The 12319-nt window shown below is 47.7% G+C and overlaps 1 protein-coding gene across 1 annotated transcript in view; it reads left to right on the forward strand.

Moving 5' to 3' along the window:
• The first annotated feature begins 1348 nt into the window (after positions 1-1348).
• Positions 1349-12319, forward strand: part of LOC137545014 (uncharacterized) — a 53754-nt gene continuing 42783 nt past the window's right edge. The window contains exon 1 of the mRNA XM_068266127.1: positions 1349-1480. Coding sequence (XP_068122228.1) covers positions 1420-1480 — 61 coding nt within the window. The 5' untranslated portion in view covers positions 1349-1419. The remainder of the gene's footprint in view (positions 1481-12319) is intronic.

The raw sequence follows: 12319 nt of genomic DNA on the forward strand, positions 1-12319 counted from the left end.
CAGTGGGAGTGAGGACACGACAATGCAGACGCAGTGGTTTTTAGACTTTAAAGTCTGAAATTCCTGAAGTGAACTTACCTGGGGCTTTCTCGGGCCCCCTTCAGACTAATCGCTCCCTCGCTGTCCACCTGCACTGCCTGGATCATCCTCTTTTCGGCCTGGTAATCCTTCTAGTCAGGGGTATACTGTGCATGCGCAGGACTCTGTCGTGCACCCATCGCCAGGAGCATTGGCACAGATCGCTCCCAGTGATAGGAAAGTGATGGGGGGGGGAGGGTGGAGTGCGCAGACTATGAATGCTCTGAATGTCCCCGACTGAAGCGTAGGATGGTGGTGGTCTGGGAGGACGGCGAGGGAGCGATCAGTCAGGTGGGGGCTGGAGAAAGCCCCAGGTATGTAGATTTTTTTTTCTATCCAGCCCGTCTCACCTACACATTCACACTTGTCTTTTTATTTTTCGTGTTTTCTTGCATGCAATTCTTCGGACACAATGTCAATTTGTCTGCATTTTAAATGCATTTTTTGCACAGTAGATAAAAAATATCAGTAAGGAAACACACATTGGGCTTGATTCACAAAGCGGTGATAACTCAGTTATCACGCCTAAAAGACTTTAGGCGTGATAACCTGTGCACCACTGAGTTATCACCGATTTGTGCTGCTCTTCGCGCGAAGCTCCCGCGCGCAAACGCGCACGCACGCGCGCAAAGTCCCATAGGGCTCAATGGGCGCTGCGCGCGAAGCACGGTACACTGCGCGCGCAGCGCGGTGCGCTGCGCGCGGGAGATCACGCGAGTTTCTTCTTATCACGCCTAAACTGAGTTTAGGCGTGATAAAGGGCTTTTCACAGGCGTGCAAACACTTTGCACCGCTTTGTGAATCAAGCCCATAGTGTGCACAACAAGCCCCTGTGAGCGACATTGGTTTGTAATGCACATCCATTGGAGGGTAGAGCACCCTTGTCTGAATACTTTACACGTGCACTACAAGTACCAGCATGCCAGGTTGGAAGTAAATGTCTGCGTGTGGTGAGGGTAAGAGGTAGAGTGTGAGTGTAAAGAGGGTGGATGGACCTGCACGCAGCTGGGGGGGGGGGTGTCTCCTGTACTGTCTGCAGCTGGAGATGTGTGGGGGGTGTTCAGGGTCCAGAGGAGGGTTTCTGGAGCTTGGAGGGGAGGGATAGGTGGAGACGCAATACTACATAAATAAATATATAAATATGAGGTGTTACTATAGCGATATGCAGATGCATAAACATTGCCAGGAAATGATGAGGAAATCACGAGAGTAAATAGAACATCCCACATCTCACCCCACAATCACCTCCCCAATCACCTGATTCTGGGCAGTTATCCATAGGATAGCATTGTATCAGCAGCTCCTGTGCCAGGCTCTGTGCTGCGACCCCCATCCTGCACTATGGAGACCCCCAACTCTATCCTCCTCCTACTGCTGGTGGGCATCAGCTGTACAGCCACAGGTGAGAGATGCTCTGTATGTGCCCCCTGCAGCCTGTGATCTCTATGGGAGAGTGAGTGGTGGGGAGGGGGGGGGGGTGTGTGTCTCAGGCTACCCCTATGTGCACTATGGAGAGGCAGTGTGATCTCTATGTGCCCCCTGTACTGTATAGAGGGGCAGTGTGATCTCTATGGGAGAGTGAGTGGTGGTGGGAGGGGGATGTGTGTGTGTGTGTCTGTCTACCCCTATGTGCACTATGGAGGGGCAGTGTGATCTCTGTGCCCTGCAGGGAGATCCTAGGGCTAGGCTGTGTCTCCCCTGTAGAGGAATGCTGCTGCTGCTGCTGCTGAGCTCCGCAGAGAGGAAATGACTTGTTTAGTAAATAGAACAATGTATCCGGACTGATTCTGCAACAATGTATCAGCATGTCACCACTATACAGACTAATAATAGATCACCTCCGCTGGGGACCCAGCAGCACCAGACATGCCATGCTGAGCATTGCAGTAGTGCAGAGAAAGCTGCTTTTTTGCATAATACATACATGCTGAGAGGGTCCTTATCCTTACATCATGCCCCACATAGCGTCACATGAGGGGGAGGGGTTCTTTGATCTGTGAACCAATCTGGCCCTGGAGCTGTGTCTGCTGACGTCACCTCACTGGATTGCATTCCTGCTGGATGGAGCAGCACGAGGAAGGGGAATTCCAGGACTGGAAATCCCCTCTACCCTGGAAGTCCCCTCCTGTACCTCGTGCTGCATCCAGCAGGGGGAGGGGCTCCTGAGAAGTCCAGGATAGTAAACACAGTTATTTAATAATAGCAATAATACGATTAACATTTTCCCACCCAATATATATGCAGTGAGGGTCTGGCGGTGTGATGGAAGTATGTGGGATAATATAAAGAATATATTGTATATGTCACTGGCTGGCTGTACTGGGCACTGTGTATATATTGCACAATGTGGGTATTCCCAGCAACGTCGCATGATCACCCCTCCCTCCCCCACCCTTCCATATACATGATTTTCATTACTCAGCTGCCTGGCCAAGGGGTGACCTCTCCTGTCCTCACATCCCCCAACTCTGACCAGCATGGGACCCCTCATCCTGCTGCTATTGCTGCTCACAGCAGCTCCTACAGATGAGACCCCCATTATTACTGAGGATCTCTACTGACAGCAGCTGGGGGGGGGGGGGGCCTGGGGTACATGCAGGGGGCACTACAAAGCCCAGCATGCTATTATTATTACTGAGGATCTCTACACCTGACAGCAGCTGGGGGAGGGGGGGGGGGGTACATGAAGGTGCACTACAAGGCCCAGCATGCTATTATTATTACTATGAATAGTATTGTTAATAGTAGTATTGTGTAATGAAAAAGCAACTCTTTAAACCCCCCTTTATGTTGCATAATCCGGATGGGTTTTGTATATATTTTATTCCTGAGTCAGCCAATAATTGGTGTAACGTTTCCTGCATAGCTTTCTAGTGTAATAACACGGTGAGTAACCACACACCAGTTCCCCCTGTGGGCAGATCTGGGCCATCGGGGTGTTGAGTCTCTTTCAGTTATTATTGTGTATGTGCTGTCATGTGACGCAGTCACTTTCTGTTTCTCATTCGGGATGGAGTTGTGTTGTGGTGGGGGCGGAGTCATGTGGGGGTGGAGTCATGTGGTGGGTGTGGTAAGACACTACAGTCATACAACAATACAGCAATTCTCAGTGACGCTGTAATAATTACCTGTGGTGTCACTGAGGGGTCAGCCAAGATCTGCTCTGAGTCAGGGCCTCCACAAGCACAAGGAAGCATGGCTCAGGAATGGCTTAGCTATCTGGCCTTACAGCTCTGAGGTTCTGGATGCAATCCTTGCCAAGGACTATATGGTGATCTTCTCCCATGTTTGTGTGGGTTTCCTCCAGGTGCTCCAGGTTATAAACATACAATGTGTTTTTACACATTGGCTATTATTCATGAAAGTGCTGTCGGTATGGAGAATCAGTGCGGGAAAACACAGCTGGCGGTGTTTTAGACTTCTGGCTGCTGATTCATGAAAAAGTATTCAGGTGCGGTAGCAGTGCGGAGATTCCCCGAACTAGGCTGGCGGTAGGCAGGCGGTAGGCTTGCGGAGACACAGGAAGCAGCCGAGTTGATACATTTCTCCGTGTTCCGCTCTGCTGCAGCTGCCTGGGAGGTCTGTGTGTCTCCATTCACTTAACATTGTTATCGCCACATCAGAGGGAGCGGTACTTCCCGACCTCATACCGCTTGTGTAATTCTTTATGAATTAACATTTTGTTACATTTTTTACAATAATCACCGCACAAGGCGGTGATTTATCGCTCTGCTTGGTAGTGTCAGTTTTTCATGCGGAAAGAGGCTTTATGAATGCCGAACTTGCTAAGTGGTCGGTAAAGTCAGCTGTTTTAAGCATTTCCGCATGCGGAAATGCTTTATGAATGATAGCCATTGTCGAGGGATGCAAGGGCGTAACTAGAAATCACTGGGCTGCCCTGCAAAACTTTGGATGGGACCTCCTCCCACCAAACCTCAAACCTGCAGAGAATAGAAAACGTTTTCTCTCCGTGCCCAGACTCCTCAAGCATCACTACAGGACACAGCACTTGGGGAGGGGTAGAGAGGCTGGGGGCGGGGCTCTGCAGACTCCTCCAGCATCACTACAGTACACAGCACTTGGGGAGGGGTAGAGAGGTGGGGCGGGTCTCTGCAGACTCCTCAAGCATCACTACAGGACACAGCACTTGGGGAGGGGTAGAGAGGCTGGGGGCGGGTCTCTGCAGACTCCTCAGGCATCACTACAGTACACAGCACTTGGGGAGGGGTGGAGAGGCTGGGGGTGGGGCTCTGCAGACTTCTCCAGCATCACCACAGTACACAGCACTTGGGGAGGGGTAGAGAGGCTGGGGGCGGGGCTCTGCAGACTCCTCCAGCATCACCACAGTACACAGCACTTGGGGAGGGGTAGAGAGGCTGGGGGCGGGGCTCTGCAGACTCCTCCAGCATCACTACAGTACACAGCACTTGGGGAGGGGTGGAGAGGCTGGGGGTGGGGCTCTGCAGACTTCTCCAGCACCACTACAGTACACAGCACTTGGGCAGGGGTAGAGAGGCTGGGGGCGGGGCTCTGCAGACTCCTCCAGCATCACTACAGTACAGAGCACTTGGGGAGGGGTAGAGAGGAGGGGGCGGGGCTCTGCAGACTCCTCCAGCATCACTACAGTACACAGCACTTGGGGAGGGGTGGAGAGGCTGGGGGCGGGGCTCTGCAGACTCCTCCAGCATCACTACAGTACACAGCACTTGGGCAGGGGTAGAGAGGCTGGGGGCGGGGCTCTGCAGACTCCTCCAGCATCACTACAGGACACAGCACTTGGGGAGGGGTGATGAGGCTGGGGGCGGGGCTCTGCAGACTCCTCCAGCATCACTACAGTACACAGCACTTGGGCAGGGGTAGAGAGGCTGGGGGCGGGGCTCTGCAGACTCCTCCAGCATCACTACAGGACACAGCACTTAGGCCGGGGGGGGGGGGGGGGTAAGGAGGCTGGAAGTAGAACAGCGCTGTACACAAGACCCTGCTGAACACTGAATAGGGATTGTCTACAAATCTTTGTCTGCAAAACTTTGTATGATTCCTTATCAGTAGCTGAGCAGATCCAGTCATTAGAACAATTGTGCATAGAGCAGAAAGCTTTTCCTCTCCTTGCCTTTAGTTGTCAGTTGCTCAGGACTGGGCACCCTGTGGCTGCATCTCTTGCAGGGTCTATTGTTACACCCCCTAAAGGGATGTCGATCTCCAGTCTTTAAAGCAGTAGGATCAGCCATACTATGCCAGGGAAAAAAACACATATATAAGTAGATAAATACTTGATCTACTTACATAACACATGTATTATACTGTCCACATTTTGATTTCAGTGAATGTTATATAGTAAATGACGAGAATTCTGTTCCTGGTGGGGCACAGTTAAGGCTAACTCGTGATGTCATTTCTGCCCTTTACTTTTTTTCTTGTCTCCTCCAATCGCTGAGTCACCTCAGCCTTGCTTGTAAACACAAGTGAGTAGGGGATTAGGTTTCAGATAAGCAGCTGGCAGGGAAATAAAGGGAAGAGGAGGAATAGATTATAGATAAAGAACCCCCAGCATGCAATTCTTTGGCACGACTACTAAAGAGCCAGTGCTCCTAAGGTATATGATAACTCCAAATCATAACAGCAGAAAAAGTTTTGAAAGTTTTGAATGCAGGATTAGCATCTTCATCACTTAATACACCAGTTGCTGTTGAAATTTGATTTTTATGGTGACGATACCGCTTTAAAGTGCTGAGGTCCTCACACATTTTTAACACAGCTCAAAGTAAAGTGTTCCCGAGGCGAACCTCTTGTCAACGATCAGATACTTACCTTAGAAGAGGGAAGCCTCTGGACTCTGTAGAGGCTTTCCTGTTATACTCTCGATCTCCGTTGCTGTTCGTGGTCCCCCCAAAGAAATCTGCCAAGAACTCCTCTTCATACACAAGCGCGGCCATAATGGGCCTGCGAGAGTTCGGCCACACCTGTGCAGTAAATCTGAGCTGCTACTGCGTAAAGAGGAGCGCTGCCCCGATCTTCCAGAGTGTCCCGGTGAGAGGCGATTAGGGTAGGGAGGACACAGGAAGTCTCTGGAGTGAGCTTGAGATGTCTCCCAGTGCATCACTGCTGAATATATGCAAATTAACCATTGTACCCTTAGAAGCTAAACACACCTCCAGAACTGCTGGAATGCAATGATGTGTCAGCTTGTTCATTTGTACAGAGCCAGAATAATCCAACATGCATACAGACTGTTTCGGATTGTTTGATCCTCATCAGTGCACGGCATGGATTAATTTGGCTCTATGCAGTAGGGCTTGTAACACCGAGAGGTACAGACTAACCAGAAAGCTCATGGTGAACCAGAACTCATTGGAGTGTGTATGCATGTTGGATTATTCTGGCTCTGTACAAATTAACAAGATGACACATCATTGCATTCCAGCGGTTCTGGAGGTGTGTTTAGCTTCTAAGGGTAACAATGGTTAATTTGCATATATTCAGCAGTGATGCACTGGGAGACATCTCCAGCTCACTCCAACCTGAATTATCACAAATTCTTTCTGTTTTAAGAAAGCAAACTTTTGTTTTTCTTAGCATTTTAGTAAGGGGGCTTTTAGGACCATTGTAGTCCCTTACACACTCCAATGAGTTCTGGGTCACCATGAGCTGGCTGGTTAGTCTGTACCTCTCAGTGTTACAAGCCCTGCTGCATAGAGCCAAATTAATCCATGCCATGCACTGATGAGGATAAAACAATCCGAAACAGTCTGGATGCATGTTGGATTATTCTGGCTCTGTACAAATTAACAAGCTGACACATCATTGCATTCCAGCGGTTCTGGAGGTGTGTTTAGCTTCTAAGGGTACAATGGTTAATTTGCATATATTCAGCAGTGGTGCTCTGGGAGACATCTCGAGCTCACGCCAACCTGAATTATCGCAAATTCTTTCTGTTTTAAGAAAGCAAACTTTTGTATATTCTTGGCTAAAAATGATCAGGAACTATCCTTTCAAATGAGTTACCTTGATAGAAAACTAAAGAGCAACCTCACCTGATGTTCAAGTCAGTTAAACTCCTAATGGACACCAATCTCCATGCATAGAATTAGTCATTTTGTCACTTACCCTCATAGCTCTGTCGTTGGTGCTCCTCTCTAGATAGATGTCACGGTCAACAAGAGAAACAACAAAATAACCCAGAGATGCTGTGTAAAATCCAGCATGAGAGAGTCTGAGGCTGAATGCCTGCTGGTGTTTCCGACAGACTGCAAGGCCCACACGGTTCAAACCCTCTTCCTAATTCCATTCTGATAAAGACAAGGCCAGGAGCTCCCAGGGAGGGATCACTTAGATGAGTAATAGCACTGTCCTGTCTTCCAGTATAACACCCTCTTCTTGGGTTGGATTTTTGGTGTTTGATGATCATATAATCCTTATGAGGGACACTAAGGCCTGGAGCACACCAAAACCCGCTAGCAGATCCGCAAAATGCTAGCAGATTTTGAAACGCTTTTTTCTTATTTTTCTGTAGCGTTTCACCTAGCATTTTGCGGTTTTGTGAAGCGTTTTTGGTGTAGTAGATTTAATATATTGTTACAATAAAGCTGTTACTGAACAGCTACTGTAACAAAAACGCCTGCAAAACTGCTCTGAAGTGCCGTTTTTCAGAGCGGTTTGCGTTTTTCCTATACTTTACATTGAGGCAGAAACGCCTCCGCAATCCAAAATCTGCAGCAGCCCGGGAGTATGCGTTTCTGCAAAACGCCTCCCGCTCTGGTGTGCACCAGCCCATTGAGATACATTACCCTATCGGATCCGCACCCGCAAGCGGATCGCAAAACGCAGCCGAACCGCTCTGGTGTGCACTAGGCCTAACAGCAAACAACAAATGGGGAAAACTTGAGGAACACAAAAATATGGCCCATAAAGAATCTTAGCAATTGAATAAAATCTCCACGTTCAGAATATTAGGTGTTCTGGAAAACATCCAGTTTTGATGTCCTAGTCTGATGGCGTGGACAGTCTCTCTTTAACCACCTGAGCGGTCTGGACGAGCTGAGCTCGTCCAACACCGCCGGAGGTCGCCGCTCAGGCCCTGCTGGGCCGATTTTAATCAAATAAAAAGCAGCACACGCAGCCGGCACTTTGCCAGCCGCGTGTGCTGCCTGATCGCCGCCGCTCTGCGGCGATTCGCCGCGAGCAGCGGCGAAAGAGGGTCCCCCCAGCCGCCTGAGCCCAGCGTAGCCGGAACAAAAAGTTCCGGCCAGCGCTAAGGGCTGGATCGGAGGCGGCTGACGTCAGGACATCGGCTGACGTCGATGACGTCACTCCGCTCGTCGCTATGGCGACGATATAAGCAAAACAAGGAAGGCCGCTTATTGCGGCCTTCCTTGTTTATTCTGGGCGCCGGAGGCGATCGGAAGATCGCCTCCGGAGCGCCCTCTAGTGGGCTTTCATGCAGCCAACTTTCAGTTGGCTGCATGAAATAGTTTTTTTTTTATTCAAAAAAAACCCTCCCGCAGCCACCCTGGCGATATAATCAGAACGCCAGGGTGGTTAATGGACAGGGTCACCAGAAGCAGATCAGAGGAGGCACATGCACTAGGCATCTCTTGGCAATGGAGCTGTTAATAAAGCCACCTTGGGCGCCTCTTTATCCCTTTTTTTTACTGTGTCTCACCCTATCCGTGGGGTGCTCCTACACCTGACCACTGGTGGTCTCTGACACTACCTAGTTTGCCAGTGTGTAAGAGTTTTTTCAAGAGAGCGACCTTTGCCAGGTCTCCTGGTTCCCCGAGTGGAGTCGGGATTGTGCATCTCCACCTGCCTGCAGTGGTCGGTTCCCCTTCTGCAACCCGCCTTTGTGAGTATTATTTCAACTCTGTGACATACTGCACCATCTGGGCTCCCGTTGTCTCTGTGTTTCTTCCCATAGGATGCACATACTCACCCTCAACCTTCTGATAATAAAGCAGCACTGATTTATTTGGTCTATATCCCCCTTGTTCCTGATTGGTCTTCAGATTCAACCAGTGGAGTAGAAGCTGATGGTGCACCTTCCAGAAAACATGTTGCTTTCTAGCACCAAAAATGTTGAGGCCTGGATAACAAATATTTGGAATAAAGAACTTCACCAAAACTGAAATTTCAGGGTTGCCTGTTTGATCCTTAACCACTTAAGCCCGAAGGGTTGAAATTTTTTTACATCCGAGCAACTTTCACCCCCCATTCATTTGCCAATAACTTCATCACTACTCATCACAATTAATTGATCTATATCTTGTTTTTTCCGCCACCAATTAGGCTTTCTGTGGGTGGTATATTTTGCTAGGAGCCACTTTACTGTAAATGCATTTTAACAGGAAGAATAAGAAAAAAATGGAAAAAATTCATTATTTCTCAGTTTTCAGCCATTATAGTTTTAAAATAATACATGCCTCCATAATTAAAACTCACGTATTGTATTTGCCCATATGCCCCGGGTATTTCACCGTTAAAATTATGTCCCTATCACAATGTATGGCGACAATATTTTATTTGGAAATAAAGGTGCATTTTTTCCGTTTTGCGTCCATCACTGTTTAGAAGCCCATAATTTATTAAATCATATTGATATACTCCTTTGACATGCATATTTAAAAAGTTCAGACCCTTAGGTAACTATTTATGTTTTTTTTTTTTTTATTATTGTAATTTTTTTTTTTTTCAATTTAAACTTGTATGTGGGTATTTTTTGGTGTGGGAGGTAAACAGGGTTTTTTTTTAATATATTTATATGTTTATCTGTAAAACTTTTTTTTTTAGGTGTAATTTGCTATTTGGCCACAAGATGGCCAGAATCAAAAAGTCCTGGGAGCAATCGATCTCGCTCCCAGGCAGAAGAAAGGAGACCAGAGCTCAGAAAAGCCGCAGCGTCTGAAGAGACGCTGTCGGCTTTTCTCCGGGGGGGGGTCCGATCAGCGAAAGGGATTTATAATCCCTTTCACTGATCGGTGGGCTAGCGGCCAGCAGCGAGGGCGCGCACGGGGGGGCCCGCGGGGGCGCGCGACCCGCGGGAGTGCGCGCAGCCCAACTGGACGAGAAATCTCGTCCAGTTGGGCTTAAGTGGTTAAAGAGACACTGAAGCGAAAAAAAAATTATGATATAATGAATTGGTTGTGTAGTATGGGTAATTACAAGAATATTAGAAGCAAAGAAAATATTCACATATTTTTATCTTTAGTTATATAGTGTTTTTTATAACATTGCATCATTCTCTAATATTAGCAATTTACACACTACTCAGCATTCTAAATGATTTTTACAGAGCAGGCTGTGAACTTTTGACCTGTCCTGTGCAGAAGAAAAAACAATATAGTGACTGCCAGTTGAGATAACAAGCTTCAGAAGACAGAGCTCTCTGTGACTTTGAAAGTTGTGGTGCTCAATGGCTTATTTGCATAGATAACAACTGGAGTTTCTTAACTCTTCCTGTACTGTAAACAGTAATAGACTCATGTCTCTGCTCCTAATGTTTTATTTCTTAGCTGTACTACACATACAAATCATTATTTCATTTTTTTTTTTTTTTTTGCTTCAGTGTCTCTTTAAGTATCCCAACTCCCTTTTTGTCATCTAAGCCTCACCTCACCTGCTAAGCTGTAACAAACCCATAACCAGTTCCCCTTTTCCGAACACCAACCATAGCCCAGGCTTTTAACCTTTCTTATGGTTACCATTAATCTTTGCAGCCTCAATCATTTCCCTGCTATGTGCCAAGGCTGAAAGGGAATCTGAGGTCAGAGACACATGGAGGCTGACATATTTATTCCTTTTAAACAATACCAGTAGCCTTCCCATCCTCTTCCTCTAATACTTTAGTCATAGGCCCTGAACAGATCAGACGTTTCTGAGACAATTCTGACAAGATTAGCCGCATGCTTGCTTCTGGTGTGATTCAGACACTACTGCCGCCAAAGAGATCAGCAGGGCTGCCAGGCAACTGATATTGTTTAAATATGGCAGCCTCCATATGTCTCTCACCTCAGGTTCCTTTTAGGTTAGTCCTGTACCTTCACCTATGCTTCACTCTGATTTATTTCCCAAACAATTATCGTATCCTAACCTGTCCTGACCTTTTCCCTTTACCCAAATCTAAAAGTCTAACCTATAACACCCTCTGAAAGGTTGTCCAGAACATACGTTGACCATAACCTTTAGCCCCAAATTTGGATTGGTTTGGATGCTAAATTACCACACTGTTAAAATCACCTCCTTCTGAACATAATGGTTTCTGTTGCCACTGACCAGCTGTACAGCAATACTTATAAATCCAGAATTGTTGCCATCATCCATAGCAGCCTTCATATCTCTGGTCCTCTGTCTCTGAGAATCTCATCAATAGCAGCCTTCATAGCAGCCTTCATATGTCTGGGAATCTCATCCATAGCAGCCTTCATATGTCTGGGAATCTCATCCATAGCAGCTACCATGTCTCTGGTCCTCTGTCTCTGAGAGTCTCATCCATAGCAGTCTTATCTCTCTGGTCCTCTGTCTCTGGGAATGTCATCAATAGCAGCCTTCATAGCAGCCTTCATATGTCTGGGAATCTCATCCATAGCAGCCTTCATATCTCTGGTCCTCTGTCTCTGAGAATCTCATCAATAGCAGCCTTCATAGCAGCCTTCATATGTCTGGGAATCTCATCCATAGCAGCCTTCATGTCTCTGGTCCTCTGTCTCTGAGAATATCATCAATAGCAGCCTTCATAGCAGCCTTCATATGTCTGGGAATCTCATCCATAGCAGCCTTCATATCTCTGGTCCTCTGTCTCTGAGAATCTCATCAATAGCAGCCTTCATAGCAGCCTTCATATGTCTGGGAATCTCATCCATAGCAGCCTTCATGTCTCTGGTCCTCTGTCTCTGGGAATGTCATCCATAGCAGACTTCATGCTTCTGGTCCTCTGTCTCTGAGAGTCTCATCCATAGCAGTCTTATGTCCCTGGTCCTCTGTCTCTGAGAATCTCATCCATAGCAGCCTTCATGTCTCTGGTCCTCTGTCTCTGAGAGTCTCATCCATAGCAGCCTTCATGTCTCTGGTACTCTGTCTCTGGGAGACGGGAATCTCATCCATAGCAGCCTTCATGTCCCTGGTCCTCTGTCTCTGAGAGTCTCATCCATAGCAGTCTTATGTCCCTGGTCCTCTGTCTCTGAGAATCTCATCCATAGCAGCCTTCATGTCTCTGGTCCTCTGTCTCTGAGAGTCTCATCCATAGCAGCCT

Source organism: Hyperolius riggenbachi, chromosome 1 (assembly GCF_040937935.1).
Source record: "Hyperolius riggenbachi isolate aHypRig1 chromosome 1, aHypRig1.pri, whole genome shotgun sequence".
NCBI classification, from domain to species: domain Eukaryota; kingdom Metazoa; phylum Chordata; class Amphibia; order Anura; family Hyperoliidae; genus Hyperolius; species Hyperolius riggenbachi.